Genomic DNA, 17,074 nt, shown 5'->3' on the forward strand with positions numbered 1-17,074 from the left:
CAGCATTCTTACCATAAATAATATTGTATCAGGTACAATTCGGCAAATAAATTATTTCATTTATTTTTGGACTTCCACCAATTTAATTAAGAATACGCGAGTATCAACATGAACAAGTCGGATCAACAATTAAATTGGTCAACTGATCAGCTGATTAGTTGACGTTCGAAGCATTACAATTTTAATTCTTTTCTCTCAATACTTGAACCTCATTGGTCCGTTACCTGTGTGGATATGAGAAAACTATGCGGATATGAAATGAATCTATGTGGATATGAAAGTAAACAGCTGTAAAGTGAAACTTTTCAATTCTAAGAACTGGACTGAAATGGCTACTTTAAAAAACGGTCGTAGGTAAAATATTTTTTTAATATCTAAAATTAAAATAAATAGCCATAGCTTAACATATTTTGCAAGTTGATATAAAAAAAAAAACTCTTGCCAATAAAGCATTACAATTTTTTTTAGTTTTTAATAAAGGTTTGTAGGAAAGAAACTGTGACCAGAACAGGGGGCGGAAAAATTATTTGGGCCTAGGGGCGCGAAAATCCTAAATCCGGCCCTGGGTTTTGTTATGTTTTGTCTTATTTTCTAACAATACAGTACTTGGTTGCAATGATGTTTAATTCAAGCCTTTTTTCAACAAAACTAATTTTAGGAATGTTTTTTACCACTTCCATATTGGTATGATATTTTTCCCCATAGGGACAACTGCATTTCAATTTATGTACAAAAATTCCCAACATTTTAGTTATACATCTAACATGAAACTTCTTTTCAGGGTGACACAGTGGAAGCTTCTAGTGCTGATGTGATCGTAAACATCCTAGACGCCAATGACAACTCTCCTGTGTTCAGCAACCACGAGTACTCGTATACCATTCAGGAGGACTTGGCTCCAGGGTCCCTAATCGCAAAGATATCAGCCACTGACAAGGATAGTGAAGAGTTTGGCCGGATACAGTACACTCTCAGAGGTTTTGGCACAGATAAGTTTGGCACTGATCTCAACACGGGAAATCTTTATCTAATCAATAGTAAGTCTAACCTTTTTTTGCTGAGTACATATTTTTTGTAATTGTTGTTGCACATTAATGCGGAGTATAATGAGAGATACTCTCTGTTCACTCTCCATGTTTGATTTTTTTCTGGAAAATTCAAAATGTTTCCACTTTTTAAATCTTGCAAAAACTTTTAAATAGTCTTTTCTGTTTCAAATATTGGGTGTACAAAATTATTTGATCCATCCAATGGTTGTGTTTGCGCTCCAAAATTTTCTTCCGTCTCAAAATTCACTTGACCATTTCAAAGGAGTTGGTCGTTTGACAACGATAAAAAAATGATGCATTATTGTTGGTACTATAAAAGAAGTACACACCATAATACAAATGAGTTATTCTCATATAATCATATTGATGAATGCTTCACAGAGGTTGACTATGAGAAACAGAAGTCGTATTCCTTAACTCTGGAAGCTAAGGATGGAGGAGGTCGCGTTACCACAGTCAACATACTCGTACATCTCGCTGATGTTAACGACAATCCTCCAGTGTACGAGCTATCAGAGTACCGCAGAACTGTGCGAGAAGGAGCCACCACCTTCCAGCCTCAGTTTTTTGTCAGGGTGAGAATCCAACAAACAGTAGAAAAATACAGATAAATATAAGTTAGTATGAGGTTCGTCCAAGGATTGTCTTAAATAAGATCCAGTTGCGGCAAGCAAGTTAGTATAAATGAGACTGGCGCCAACTGGACTGTTTACTTACCTTTTCCCCTAGCTTGTAATAATAATAAGCATTAATTGGATATTTTAGTGAGTATTCAAGCAGGTCTCACTCCTATGCAAAAACTACTTTTGTTTTAGTAGCCATAAGTAACAATGTAAGGAAAAATTGACGGTCCTGCCTATCATGAATCGTGGTCTATGATTTCTGAGGGCTAAGGGGTCAATCCCAATTCAAATTGGAATGGATGAAAGAAGATTTATGCTGTGTATTGTTTTTTTTTTTTTTGGGGGGGATATATTTACTAGTATGTAAACTTAAAGTGAAATATTATTCGTTGTGACCCTTGGTTGGAATATATTATTGATAAAATTAAATGATTACCTTATCGATGAAACTAACGAAACTAGTAGTCATATGAGCCACTGTACTTGGATAAGGTAATTATTTTATTTTATCAACTAAAGTGAAACTTGTATGATATGTTTTTCCAAAAGACTATAATTATTGGCTTACCTTAAAAATCATAAAGGATAGAAATACTCTAAGATAAAGGATAAGAATACTCTGGAAAGTAAATTGTTTCAAGAACAATTTGTTATCTGCGATTTCCTAGAGAGCGGAAGCGGAACGGGAAGTGTAGGGTATGCTCTCTTCTAGTCTTAGGCAATATGGTACTGTATTCCTAGAAGCGGAGCTAACTGCCATTAAAATCGCTTCTCTGCACTCCGCTCTTCAGGGAGGAAAGATACGAATAATCTTGTAAAACTCTTTGCTGAACAGTTATACTTTTCTTCCAGGCGATAGATGCAGACAAGGAGGGTAAGAGTGTTATGACGTATCGCATCGTCTCTACCAACTCTGATGTGCTGACTGTCGACCCCCAGACAGGGGAGGTGAGGATGGTTTCGCCCGTCAGTTCTCGTCACACTTCACGAGGACAGTACGAACTGACCATCAGAGCTGCTGATGATGGTTAGTGAACAGAGCCATTCTTTTTTCCACACTACATATTTTATACAGCTAATATGTCAAACCCTGTACAGTAATTGTCTGGGTAGCTGAATTATTGCACTCGCCTTCATACTTAAAGGTTGCTAGTTCAAGCTCAAGTAGGGTAAATTTTGGGCCAAAATGCAATTTGACATTGGGCTATCAATGATGCTGTCTAATATAGGAATGAGGTCGGATAGTGAAAATACCATTTCATTGTTTGAAACATTCTCTTCAAAAATAGTAGTGCCAAATTGCTTTAAAAAAGTAAAACTTACAAGGTAAAATCATAACAGATTTTAGCTTGTAAGAACTATAGAGGAGGAATATTTGAAAACAAAACCATGATACAGTATCATCAGCCTTTAGAATCATAAGTCAGTTCTTTTATACTTGCAATTGATTGTTGTAAACTTGATTATGCTTAAGAAAAATTAGCTTTGAAATAATTTACTTTTGTTTGTCTACAAGCCTAGGGTATGTGTGAAGCAAAGCAAAGATGAATGTGCACAATCATATAAAACATTCAGTAAAAGTCCCTCTGTCACCAGGAGTACCACCACTTCATGGAGATGTCCCGGTGTTTGTAAGGGTAGGGGTCCCAGGAAACCAGCGACCTGTGTTCCGAGGAGTCCCATACAATGTCACTGTTCTGGAGAACTCTCCCCCGGACTCGCCCGTAGCTACTGTCAGAGCTACGGACCCGGATGGACCAGACAGTTTGGTGGAGTATAGAATAGCCACTGGAGCTGACAACTTTTATATCAACTCTAGGTAAGTTTCAAAAGTGATAAGGAATGTTTTTCCATCTGTTTTTGAGAAAAGTTGGGTAAGGTCGGCCGGACAAATAGCGAACTGCATGAGGATTTGTCGCGCATGTAAGAGGAGGTCGCTCTCTAAGCGGCCGACCTATAGCTGAGAGGTTATAGTGTTCACCCATCAATTAAAAGGATACTGGTTCCTTCCTGTCAAAGTCAGTAGCTTTTAGATAGTACAAAACTAGACCCAATTGTTCTTGATTATTTGGCTTTGAGTTAATGGTCCTGACTAAAGAGTCAGCTGATCTCCCTCGGTTAAGATGGCTTTACGCCATGATTTAAAGGATTTTGAGGATTTTTTGCTTACCTTACTGGCAAGAATAGATTAAATTGCAAAAACAAACACATAGGAAAAATAAATGTGATTATTTGTGTTTTAATTTATTTAGTTAAGTTTTTAATCATAATCTTACTAGTGATGAGGTATGCATGCCGGCGGTTGATATCAGGTTACAAATGAATGTAGCCTTTTGGTCCAGTAAACAAAGGTCCAAGAGATTGTACAAAATAAGAGGCTTGAATCATATTAAATTTGCTTTTTTTGTGCCTCAATAAAACTTTATTGCATTTCAGTACTGGGGTGATATCGGTGTCCAAGGCTGCTATACTTGACCCGGACATCACAGACTCTCGACGTTATGAGGTTGTCGTGTTGGCAGTTGACAGTGGAACTCCGATACGCGAGACTGCTCAGGCCACAGTGACTATCAACATCGCAGACGTCAACAACAAACCACCGAGGTTCCCGCCAGAGGACAACTACGTCCGTCATATCTCCGAGCGGACTACAGTAGGTCTGTAGCAGCTGATGACTATGATAATAATATTTCAAACTCTTAGTATTCTTGACACCATTGTACATATTTATTAAGTTTAATCTACTTTTGGCCTTGGTGTGGAAAATTTGTTGAACTGACCGTCATGCTGTTCCAACTAACCAATACAAAACTAGGTTAAGAGAAAGCATTTACTTTGGACACTGCAAGAAGTCTTATCCTATTGTAAATCTGTTACCGTTTCACATATGTCTTTTAATGTCTGGCGATGTTTGTTTTCCTGAAATACACTGAACGTTTGCATTATTTTAGGGTAAAATTTGCAGTGAGCAAATAAGATAACATTAATAACTTTGTTCATTTCACCTATCTACTCTAGGGGAGAAAGTGTTAACTGTTCAAGCTACGGATCCAGATTTGAATGCTCTTCTGGAATACTCCATCAACAGTGTGAGGGGAGCCGACAAGACAGGACTTGCCTTGAGGGATTCCACCCCTTACGACTACAAACACGCCTTCAGGTCAGTGTGGAGATGAGAGTGTTACTGCAACTGTCAAGCTAGAAAGCGTAAATAATTATTTGACAATGACAAATGGAAGATATGTCCAAAAAAGAATCCTGACACAATCAACACTGGCAATCTTTAAATTTCAAACTAAGAACTCACCACAATTCATTTATGAAATTATATTACTGCTAAAAATATTTTGCATGTTTTTTTTTTATTAGCAAAATATAATATTGCATAAGGCCAAGAGAAATTGATGTGATTTATGGTAAGTTTCAATCACATTGAAGACTTAGAAACCTTGGACTAGGTTTAGATGTTGAACTTTTTGTAAATCGTTGGATTTTAAATAATATATTTTAATTTAATTAGTCTGACAAACTGTAGGGGTCACCGATACTCAAATTTAGCATAGATTAATAATTTACCTATCTCACAAACGATATATATTTTAAATATTTACAATATTTATTTTATTTTGTCAGGATAAACTCGACAACAGGAGACATTGTTGTCAATGCACCATTGGACCACCAAGCTGCAGCAATGGTCATTCTAAGTGTCCAAGCACGAGATAAAAATGCAGTGGAAAATGTTGAACAACAATTCTCTGAAGGTATGGTTAAAGCAATATTTGAATTTTATTCAGTGTTGTAGAATACGGATAAGGGCTTGAGGTTCAATAAAAAAATGCAAATGTCGTAGAAAAAAGGATAATAAGTTTCTAACAACATTAACTGATTTTTCCCAAATAAAAGTTTTTACTGTGTTAAATTGTAATTGATCGATTTAGTCTAAGATAATTACATAATTTACAGTACCCTATGTAATTATCTTAGGCATTATGTAATCACAAGGAGGCTTCTTCAGAAGAAAGTAGTATGAAATAGTAGGGGTGAAATTTCAAATTGATTGTGGTGAGAACATTTTGTGTGCTATCAAATGTGTGACACTCTTTCCCGTAAAAATTAATTGTGTACGGTAACATTCCTTTTCTCTTAATGTATTTTTAAGTCAAGTGTTTTTTTTTTGTGTAGTTTTCAGCCCTTGGACTCTAATTTTCTCAGGTTACCAAGCTAAACTATATCTACATTCAAACAATTCGTAAATACCCACATCAAATTGAAAATATAATTGCTAGTAAAATAACTCCATCGTTAATTATAAAAGTGTCACTAAATCTCGTCTCAAAAACAACTAACTTATACATTACCATTACAGTTGAGGTGACCCTGTACATTCAAGCGTACAATGAGCTAAATCCAAGGTTCACTGTTGGTGGTTGGTCACCAGTCGACCCAACCATCAGGGTGTCAGTAGCCGAGGAGCAGCCGGTTGGTACCACTGTGCTACAGTTGGCAGCCGTGGACAGTCCCACGGACCAGCCCATCACACACTTCAGCGCTGCCAACACGCTACCTACGGGCTTCTCTCTACAGTCGTCTGGCGTACTCCAGCTCACCAGCACTTTTGACTTTGAGACTCTCGACAATAAGGTGTGTCTCTCGACAGTAAGGTATTAAGGTTCTTGACTGAGTTACTAGTCTTGCAATTTTTGACATGTGCATCAAACTTTGAGAAGTTTCTAATCTTTAAAGTAAGTCACTCTTGACAATGAGTTACTAATCTTGACAACAAAATCTTGATATTATGAGATTTTCCTTCTCCATGACCTATCTTGATAATAAATTAGTAATGTTTAGCCATAAGGTTCTAATCTTGATAAAGGCATTAACGTTGATCATGCTATATCTTCACAAACAATGTGCTATATACTTTCTGCAATGAGTTATTAATCCTGACATAAGGCCCTTATACTCTCGACAATCAGTTACTGGTAATCTTGGCAAGAAAGCACCGAGAAAATAGGGTTCTTGACATTAGGAAACTGATGCTGTACATTGTGTATTTAGGTACTTACCCAAGGCACTAATAACTTCCAAATATACATTGCAGGGTTAATAACCAAAGGGAGAAGGTAATTAAATTACTTTTTATTTTACAAGAGGGTTTCCCATCTCTTTGTCCCAATCAATCTGTTTGCTTAATATTGTTGTACTACTCTTGCCCTATTCCATACCTTGTATAACCTTGCTATATAACACACAAACTAAAATTAATTGTGGTTTATTGTTGTAGACCCTCAGTTTCCGAGTGTTGGCTCAATCAGACGACAGACTTCGTAAGAGTGAAGCGCTTGTATTGATCACTATCAAAGACGTCAATGACCATGCTCCTCAGTTTTCTCAACAGGTACTTCTTTGCTGTACAAAAGTGTAAACAAGAAACAGCAGAAAACCTTAAAGCTTATTATTTTTAATAGTAGTTTCATTATAAAATTGGGTTAACCCTAAAATTGGTAATATTATATTATATTTCAACATGTGTTGGTAGGTGTGGTTTGTGTTTTGTTATTTGTGGGGCCTCCTGATGAGGTGTGGAGCCCTGAGCACCTTTCACACTTGTCTAAGGTCGGCTCTGAATATGACTATGTATCTCCTGTTATGGATATACCTGTTATAGTCAAAACCTCTAAAGCTATAATAAATTTTGTCCGGTTGTAATGGTTATTTTTTATCATGTTTAGTTATACCAAGGCTCAGTTGTGGAGTCTGCCTCCAACGGTACATCAGTGTTGACTGTTGCCGCTACGGACGACGACTTGGCCAAGACACCTGAGGGCTTCGGAGACATCAGATATTCTCTTTCAGGAGAAAGTGCTTCATTTTTCAACATAGATCCAATCACTGGCGAGATCAAGGTATGACATGTATTTTATTTTGCAATCTTACAATTTAAACGTTGGTAAATCATAACGTTCCTGCTTGAGGTTTGTTTGTAAGAGATAGTTAATGATTACACACTAAACTTATAGCCTCAACTATTTAATACAATTTGTGAACAAATAATGTACGTTGGTGCAATGAAGACCACATACGGTATAGCTTCTGCCTCCTCTATCTGGATAGCAGCACTATTTCTCAAACGGACAGTCTTTGTATATTGCAGTTGTAAGATAGCATATATTTGCATATTTAAATTGAAATACACATTAGTAGGATAATCCAACTTATAATTTGTAGTGATAGAGTTCTGTTTTAATGTTTCCTGTGCTATTAGGTGGAGGAAGGAGCACAGATAGACCGGGAAAGACAGCCATTGCTGAGGCTGGTAGTAACAGCAGCTGATGTTCCCCAAGGAGGACCATCCCAGAGGAAAACATCCGTCCCGGTCAGTAAATAGTTTCTAAAAATTCACACATATTGTGTTAGGCAAATTAGATCAAAGTTTGGCTATATAGTAGCACATTTGAATTAAAAATCAGCTTTTGGATGCATAAAAAACTATTTCAGGGACTGACGACTCTTGAATTGTATGTAAATTAAATGTATAAATGTTCATAGATAGTTTTCATCTACTCATATTGAGTAAAAGAACAGTGACACAATATGGTGTTTTCTTTATTTAATTTGTAACGTGAGATGATTAAATCATTAACATTTCACATCTGATACTTTGCAGGTTGAGATAGAAATTGTAGATATCAACGACAATGCTCCGGTGTTCTACCAGAGCCACTACTCAGCTGTTGTGCTGGAGAATGTTGACGTAGGGACGAGTGTCGTTAATTTGACAGCAACTGACAAAGACACTGGCCCCGGCGGCGACATATCTTACGAATTGGTGGACCACGGCGAGGCTTCCGGTAATTTAGCTAAATTTGACTGTTAAAAGATTAAATTCAATTTATATGCTGACACATCAGTTTGTGTTTTTCAAGAGGAAAATGAGAAAAATAATTTTAAAGTGAGCATTCACTAGCTATTCAGCTACATATTTAATATAGCCTCTGATAAATTTTTATACTGGGACAAATATAAGTTTAGTTTTGTTTAAGGTATTTTGTGTATCCATAAGACCTTTGACTCAAATTTGATCAGTTTAGCAAGGGGTTTGTTACATGGCTTATCGTTGAATCCGAAAAGAAAAAGAATCATTTACTCTCTCTACTAGTGTTTTGTAATTTTCAGAGTTTCTGTGGTGATCTACTATCTGTGGTGTAATGTTTCCACGGTGATATCTAGGTTTATCCCACTAACTCAGTTGTAATGAATGTTTCTGTGGTGATAGGCCTGTTCCACTTGGACCCCAAGACAGGAGCTGTTAGGACGGCCAAGCCTCTGACCGGGAAGGGTCGCTCAGAGCCGTACAGTCTCACAGTCCGAGCCTTGGACAACGGCAGTCCTAGTCTGTTCTCTGACGTCTCTATCAAACTGTTCATCGGAGATGTTGTCAACAACGACGGCATTCCATCATTTATCCATCCAACTCTTGATGAGATGGCTTACATATCTGAGGTGTGTTTAAAATTAATATGATTTTGAAATTACTTTTTTCTTTTACCACTTTAATCTTTTGGTGAAAATCAGCAATTTATTACCATATGGATTTTTTTGTGGAAGGACTCCAAAACAAGGAAGACGCTCTTTGAAAGCCTATCTCCTATATTTTTTTTCATATAGAAAAAAATACATAAACTTAGCTTTATGAATGACATGCCTTTACAACATAAATAAAAGTCAATGGGGATTGGTGGGCTTAGACCCGAAGCCTCTGTTTAGAAGATCTGTAAGAACGACTACTGGGCCAGCCACCTTCAACAAAATGTATTAAGAAATTACCTATGTTTGTAGAAAAACTCTCTGAGAAATTTGTATTTTAACATACCGGTCGGTACCTAATCTGAAATTTTCGCTTAGACTGGTTATTAGGAACTTTCCAAAGTTAAAATATTTCTTTTGTACTATTATCACCATCAAAAGTACTTAGTTGGTATTTCCTTACCAGCGATACATTTTGTTGCACGTTAGCACATTAGTTTCATAGTATTTTAAATTCTTCCAATCTATTACCAGAACTCGTCCATCGGTTCACCTGTGTTCCGAGTGGTGGCGTCTGATCCGGACGATCCCAACTCAGCCGAGGGTCAGTTGAGGTACAGCTTCCTACAAGACGGAGCTGACTCACTTGCTTTTAAAATTGGTAAGCGGCTAATATTTCAGCTCAGAACCTAATATACAACAAGTTCCACTTTTGGATATCAGCACAGTATAAAGTTTCTTGTGTAGCTCTTAACTCTCAGATAAGTTAAAATCTCATCTTGAGACGAGTACTTTTACTCGTTACTAAAGTAGTCAACGCTATACTTATCCAATGATACTCGAGTAATAGATTTGATCTTTATTTTATGAATGTGTCGCTAGACCATTCTTTTGTTTCGATACGCCTATATGTGGTGAATGCTTAGATAGTTTTCAGAATGGCTACCACGAATCAAGAGGGCTAAATGCTGAATTTTTACACAATCGAGTCGGACTAGTTTTCCGGGTTGCCAAAACAAGTGAACACTGCTGCAGTTTACCACAGACGAGTAAAGTGCTCTAGTACTCAGTCGAGTCGAAGCAGAATTGAGTACGTTTTCATTTTACTTAAAACTAAATGCTCAACTCGTCACATAACCATGAGCTGTACTACTTGAACAACTTAGTCATAATCTTATATCACTTTTAATAGATTACATCGTACAATACATACCCTGTGTTCCGTAGATGGTGAGACGGGTTTGATCACGCTTCGTCAGTTGCTGGACCGGGAGACCAAGGATCGCTTCTCGCTTGTGTTGCTGGCCAAAGACATGGGAGCAGTTCCCCAACAAGCCACCAGGGTGCTGCACGTCATTGTCACTGATGTTGACGACCACAAGCCGCACTTCAAACGCTCTCTGGTGAGACTAAGTAATCTATGATGAAATAGTTATCACTGTTAAACAAGACGAATAATTGAACATTTATTACCAGTGCAAATAAAGATAGGAACACAACTGCAAGCATATGCTTAAAGGATCAGTGTTGAATGTTACTGATTTAGATCAGCTGTTTCTTTTGCCAAGACCATTATTTAAAGCACAAAGATGAGGAACAGCTAGGTCCAGTTCCCTATCATCAAAAAGCTAGTGACCTTTCTCATAGGATTAAACAGGCAAACTTTTGATTGCTAGGCGAGCACTATAACCACTCAACTACCCAGCCAATTTGCAATCACTACACCTTGATGCCTTTAAAAAGCCTTAATGAATATGTAAATAAAAATATTCTGATTCTGAATGAAGAACCTAAACATTTTAAATACCATTTTTGCAGGATGAAGCTCCACTACAATTTATTGTTGAAGAAGAAAGAGAAATAGGAACTGAAATTGGAGTTATACAGGCTGTAGACCAAGATATTGGGGAGAATGCAAAGATTGGTTATTTGATAACATGTAAGTATGAATATTCACTATATACACTAGGTTTATAATTTGTTATGTCAGTTTATGGTTCTAACACTATCTTTGTCTGTTCGACTGTTTGCTGTGGTTGATTCCCTTTTTCGCTCTGTTTTTAAAGGGACGTTGCCCCTTTATCTAATATCCCTTGATTGTCCCCTCTCTTATTTAATGTCTCTTTGTTTTTTTTTCGATTTATGTTTCTTTGTCTCGTGTATATGTTATTTATTGAATTCTGCTGACAACCTTCATATTAAGTGATTACTTGACACCTTGTACAATGGTTCAGATTAAGAACTGAAACTACTTATGTATTGTAAACCATTTTAAATGTAACACAGTAATCCAGAGGCTTAACAACTCTTTGAAAATTTAATTCTATGTTTAATTCACATTAACAGTTACGAGCCACACCATTTTTGTTTTGATTAATTTCCTCAGTTAATTACTAAAATTGAGTGATAGTAGCAATTTTATCATTGTGTTTTTGTTTAGATGGAAATGAAGATAACCTATTTAGTCTGAACCAGACAGACGACAACCGGGCAGTGTTGGTTGCCAACAACCGGTTGGACCGTGAGACAACCGGACATTATATCATTACTGTCAAGTGTTTCAAACTGTCAACTCAACCTATCAGTCTTCGAAAGTCTTATAACAGACAAGTAAGTATTGTGTTTAAATGTCAGTTTTGTTATAATTTTATAGCTATTTCCCTAATTTTGCTATCACAGTATTTTAGTACGAATCATACTCAGTGTGATGAAACATTATTGATATTACTTTAACTTTAAAAACAATTTGTAAAATAATTTGGAAGTTATTTACAAATAAAAATCGATTTATTCCAAGGATATAGGAGTAAAAGAAAAATCAAATTGAAACGAGGCTCTTCAAATTTCTTAACACGTTGACTGCGCGCGCCGACTTTACAGGCGCTCCCCAGTGGCGGGCGAAGCCCCGGCGCGCAACCGAATCAGCGAACGCAATTGGCATTCAAATATTTCAGTCTGACAAATCACAAAAGAGCAGTGGTGACTGTGCTGCGTTACCCCGAGAGTGGATGTAGTTCACTGAAACACCCAAAGGTAGCAGCACTGCACGGATCCGTATCCAGTGTCTTTGTAATGTGGGTTGAAGAGAAAAAATCCCCGAAACCGGGACAAAAGCATTGCCAGACAGGATTTTACGGGAAATTTTAGTACCAACCTACACCAAAGTAAAGCTCGCATTCTAAGCTGGCAGGCTGGCAACGATTATAACGTCTACGTCTAAGGCTAAGCTCACACTGACTCAACATATTTCTGTTGGTCCGGTGCCGACTTTTGGCGGCGCGCGCCACCTGGGAGCGCTGGCGATGCCGACTAAAGTCGGCACGCGCAGTTAACGTGTTAATGTAGATGGTAAGAGAAGGCATTGCAAGAGGTTGTTTAGGTGAACATATTTACACTACAAATTATCATATTATTAAGTGTTCCTCATACTTCTGTCATTTTGTTACAGGATCCCAGTGAAAGACAAATCAAAATTCAAATAGTAGACATAGACGATAATCTACCTCAGTTTGCTGATAGTAATGTTACAATAGGTAAGCTTCTTCCTTATTGTGTTTCTCAATGCTATTTTTCAAAGAGTTATATTTATTTGAGTGTAAAAACATGAAGAGAAAAACAAACTAACTATATCGAATTTACTTCAATTAAACATTTGCTGTCTAAAATCATTTTATTTGGCAAAATTGTGGAACAGACTCAATTCAGGTACTGTTTAGTTATATTTGTCTAAAAATAAAATCTGAAATACACATCACACACTGTAGATCATGCAATGTGTCAAAATAGATAATATAACAATTTTCTTTACCAATATTTCAGGCAATTTAGAGTAACCATCTAGACTTCAACTCAGTTGACATTTAAAATGGAGGTTGTAAGAAAGAGGGGAAAGAGGTTGCAGGTTTTACTTGGCGAAGGAGAGTAGGGGTTGGTCTTGGCAAGAATGTGTAGAGAGGGTGACCAGTTTTCAGTCTACATGTTTTGTCTCACATTCGTTAACCTTTGAAAATCACGTGTATTGAAGTTTCCAGAATCTTCCTGAGAACACTCTGGACTTTTATTTTATTCAAATTTTGCTCACAAGCTTTACTTAAGTCAAGGTCTTGTTGTTTATTAGAACCATCTGTGTGTTTTCTGAATTCAATGGCTCCTAGGATCTTCCTTTCGAGGTTATTATAATTATATGCTCTAATTAGGTTTATGTTGAAAATTTGAAACGTCAACTGTGTAGAAGCTCCACATTAAAAATATTTGTAGATCAATGAGCATTTCATCTGTTTTGACACAATCCCAAAGTCCACAAAATGATCCCCTTTACAAAACTAAATTCAATCTGTTATTTCAAGTGCAGATTTGCTCACATTATGAAAACTGAGCAATCTTTTTATTCTAATGCATATTTTTTTATATCTCAGAAAAATAAAATAGTTTCAGTATATTATGAGAATAGAAAAAACAACATTAAGCTCATTACCTCTTTACAGGAGTGAGAGTGAATGTTCCAATCGACACTCTTCTTCTCACACTGTCGGCAACTGACCTTGATGCAGACGCAGAGCCGATCACTTATCAGCTGGAGAGCCTCAGGTTTAGTCGAGACGCTGTGGAACTCTCCGAAAACAAAACCTTCTTCTCCTTGGACAATGTGACCGGAGAGCTGAGGACTGCAACGTCAATGACACCTTTCTCTGACGGACACTTTACTCTTACCATATCAGCGTCCAACAGTCCCAACAAGACCTACGCGACTGTAAAGGTAACAAATACTTTACGTTAGTTGTTTGGAAAAGAGTTAGAGTTCAGCCAGCATCCCTGAGAAAAATAGTCCAGTGGCTGATAGATACACTATTCAAAACGTAATGTATTTCAACCAATTACGGCTTTCTCAGAGAGTAGGTTGAAGAGAAATTTAATAGAAGATTTATTTCTCATTGACATTCGTATCTGTTACTGTTTCATGAATAAAGTAGCTGAACTCGACTGTACTGACTAACAACTGATACCCATTTTTCAGATATTTGTGGTGAGGGAGAGGGGTTTGCTCAAGTTTGTATTCAGTCGCCCTCCAGCTGATGTGAGACAGTCCTTGCCAGAGTTCAGACGTGAGATTGAGAAGGCACTGGCTGTACCAGCTTCGCTCAACGTCTACGATGCACAGTTCCACGCAAAACTAGATGGCAGTTTGGACTTCAGTAGCACAAGGTAATCTTCCAGCCTTATACAAGATTTTTACTCTTAACATAGTTGACAAGAATGATTATAGATAAATTAAATTTTTCTGTTTGCCTTAGTTTTTGAGAGAGTCGTATTCAAGTGATGGCGATGATTTTAAATAAATATTTTGCTGCAGGTGTAGCATCTTCATTGATCTTGTTTATAACTTACACTAGAATTTTCATCACTGTCTATTTATATCTACACAACGGCACAGCATGATACAACAGAGCATTGATGAGCATGCTGCGTGATGTCCGTAGTCAGTGTCCTTGAGTCGACTAAAAGGTCCACTCTCTCTTTTGTGGTGTTGCCAATTATCCTGGTTGCCTTCGTGCGGTATCTAAACTCAAACCAAAAGTATTAGAAAGTTATCAAATCTACACTCACTCAAACGATGATAGACCACGGCACCCTCAAAAGAGACACTATAAATCCTGTTTGAGGTGGATAAACTAATATATCTTATATTGTATGGTTAGGAAAACTGGAGAATAGGCCTACACTACAGTAAAGAAATATTTAAAGGATAATCCTATGTTTCTGCCATTCTAGCTCATGCTTCCAGCTAGTTGGAGACAAAGTTCTAGATCTGAAAGAGATGGAAAACCTGCTGCAGCCCGGCCGTAGTGTGGAGATCGACAAAGTTTACTCCACTTTTAATGTCCAAGATGTGCAAGTAAGGGTATTTTCTACAATATTTACAATCTACATAGAATCTATCACTATCATCATTATTATTAAATATGTTACAAGCGACTTAATCCTTTGTTTTATCAATCTGTACAATCACCGTTTTCAGTTTTGCAGCTTTTCTGTAATGATAATAAAAGATGATTCTCGCCACAAAATGATTTTAGTACCTAGGCTAAAAAGAACCACTACTGCAGTTTATAAAAGGAAAACAGCTGTTTATGTTGCATTGTGATAAAAAATAAACTATACAACTACATTGAATTCAGGAAAGGTAATGAATGCCAATAAGATAGTACCTGCCAACCGCAAAATAATAAGCCTAGGCTTAAGTGTATAACATAATTCATTTTCCAATGATGGTGATTCAACTGTAAGAAGAAAATAAATGCAGGTTGTAGTTTTGATTAGTTTAAAAATATTTGTCTGGCAAAAGATACATTTTTACCGTTTTCTCTGCTAATCTGTCTGTCTGTGTCCAGCGCTGCGCCCTGCATCTTGGCAAGGCGGAGGTGACATGGGCTCAGTTGTGTGTTCTGGTCATCGCTGGCTTCATCGGAGTAGCGTCCCTCATATCTGGCTGTGTACTGTGCTTCTCATACAACAGGTGAGGTTAAACTGATTATTCAAAAGAGCAAAGCGGTTTTTTTACATGACCAGGATTAAATTAAATTATGGAAAAGGCAGTTTTAAAAGCTGGTTGCAGTTTGTTTTCTTACATTAATTCATTTTTGGACTGGTGTATGTAGGCGTTAATAATGTAAATGGTAATAGATGATAAGTTTTGCGAGTGTGGAGCCAAGTACTAACTATAGAGCCATTAGCCAATGAAAGCTGTCTTGCTCCTCTACTGCCCTACTGGAGACTTAAAATTTGTTAGTCTGTATAACACATAAGAGAGGGTCTCAATGGCTGGCTGCCTTAGATTTAGCTCTGTGGAGGACTTTTTAGCGTCTGTAAACACACATTTTTTATTGCTTATCAATAGTAGATTTTTCTGTCTTGATGCATACTCTGTACATTAAGCCAGTAGGCCGACAGGCTGCCGATGAAAGCCATACAAGATAAATATACTTTTATCACAATAGTAGGTTCACTGGCAGCAGGAATAAACCTTGTGAAGATTTTAAGTAACATTAAGCAATCTGACCAAATAATTCCATTTTCTTGATGTTTTAGTTTTGTATTTTGATCTTACAAGTTTATTTGATTTACAGATGGCAGAGATTCCGGTGACATTCCCTACACAGGACTACTAACCCTTGCCATAATAGTTCCCAACGAAAAGACTGGTGTCATCAACAAACATGTTAAGTTTGTAAAAATAATCAAATGTTTATATTTAGCGCAACTTATTATTTATTATGTATAGTACATTACTACCCAATAAGAATTTGTCTGTACAGGATATTTTTGTGTTTACTTATTACCTTTGCCCACTGCTGATAAACAGTAGTATCTCATTGGTTTGCTAGCATACCTACACTTAGTGCAACCCCTAAAAGCAATTAGAGTGTACTAGTAATTAATTTTCAGCAAAAACTATTATTATACGCGGTTTTTGTGCTGTTTCAATCAATTTGAATTAACTCTATACATTTATAGAATGCCTTATGGTAGCCCATTTTCATGATGATTATAAGAAAGTCTTTTATGGTAACAACTAAAGTAACAAAATGTGAGAAAGGTGTAATTAAGTTCCAGTTGCAAAATAGAGGCTATGAATGTTTGGATTTTTTATCTTCAACAACAAATTTCAAATTTGTTTATTTTTGTCAAGTTGGTAATTGTGGACATACATTCTTTGATAATACATTTCAGGGTGTCCACAGAAATTTTGTCATCAATTTCCCAGACTTTCCATGACCATTAACCATTGATTTCCATGACTCACGAACTTAACTCAAAAATTATAATATACCGTACACACACGAATAATTCTGCCTCGACAAGTTATTTCACAGA

At 36.8% G+C, this 17,074-nt stretch overlaps 1 protein-coding gene across 1 annotated transcript in view; it reads left to right on the top strand.

Moving 5' to 3' along the window:
• LOC128985417 (protein dachsous) overlaps positions 1-16,519 on the top strand; it is a 34,811-nt gene extending 18,292 nt beyond the window's left edge. The window contains exons 10-32 of the mRNA XM_054404895.1: positions 782-1,037; positions 1,431-1,624; positions 2,525-2,699; positions 3,269-3,491; positions 4,109-4,329; positions 4,691-4,832; positions 5,306-5,436; positions 6,042-6,316; positions 6,960-7,073; positions 7,408-7,581; positions 7,941-8,051; positions 8,343-8,526; positions 8,952-9,178; positions 9,737-9,863; positions 10,430-10,605; positions 11,021-11,141; positions 11,643-11,812; positions 12,651-12,735; positions 13,687-13,958; positions 14,217-14,404; positions 14,972-15,095; positions 15,592-15,716; positions 16,327-16,519. Of these exons, the coding sequence (XP_054260870.1) occupies positions 782-1,037; positions 1,431-1,624; positions 2,525-2,699; positions 3,269-3,491; positions 4,109-4,329; positions 4,691-4,832; positions 5,306-5,436; positions 6,042-6,316; positions 6,960-7,073; positions 7,408-7,581; positions 7,941-8,051; positions 8,343-8,526; positions 8,952-9,178; positions 9,737-9,863; positions 10,430-10,605; positions 11,021-11,141; positions 11,643-11,812; positions 12,651-12,735; positions 13,687-13,958; positions 14,217-14,404; positions 14,972-15,095; positions 15,592-15,716; positions 16,327-16,345 (3,834 nt within the window). The 3' untranslated portion in view covers positions 16,346-16,519. The remainder of the gene's footprint in view (positions 1-781; positions 1,038-1,430; positions 1,625-2,524; positions 2,700-3,268; positions 3,492-4,108; positions 4,330-4,690; positions 4,833-5,305; positions 5,437-6,041; positions 6,317-6,959; positions 7,074-7,407; positions 7,582-7,940; positions 8,052-8,342; positions 8,527-8,951; positions 9,179-9,736; positions 9,864-10,429; positions 10,606-11,020; positions 11,142-11,642; positions 11,813-12,650; positions 12,736-13,686; positions 13,959-14,216; positions 14,405-14,971; positions 15,096-15,591; positions 15,717-16,326) is intronic.
• The last annotated feature ends 555 nt before the right edge of the window (positions 16,520-17,074 follow it).

Source organism: Macrosteles quadrilineatus, unplaced genomic scaffold, assembly GCF_028750875.1.
Source record: "Macrosteles quadrilineatus isolate MER2022 unplaced genomic scaffold, UCM_ALF_1.0 Scaffold_2__2_contigs__length_208266976, whole genome shotgun sequence".
NCBI classification, from domain to species: Eukaryota; Metazoa; Arthropoda; class Insecta; order Hemiptera; family Cicadellidae; genus Macrosteles; species Macrosteles quadrilineatus.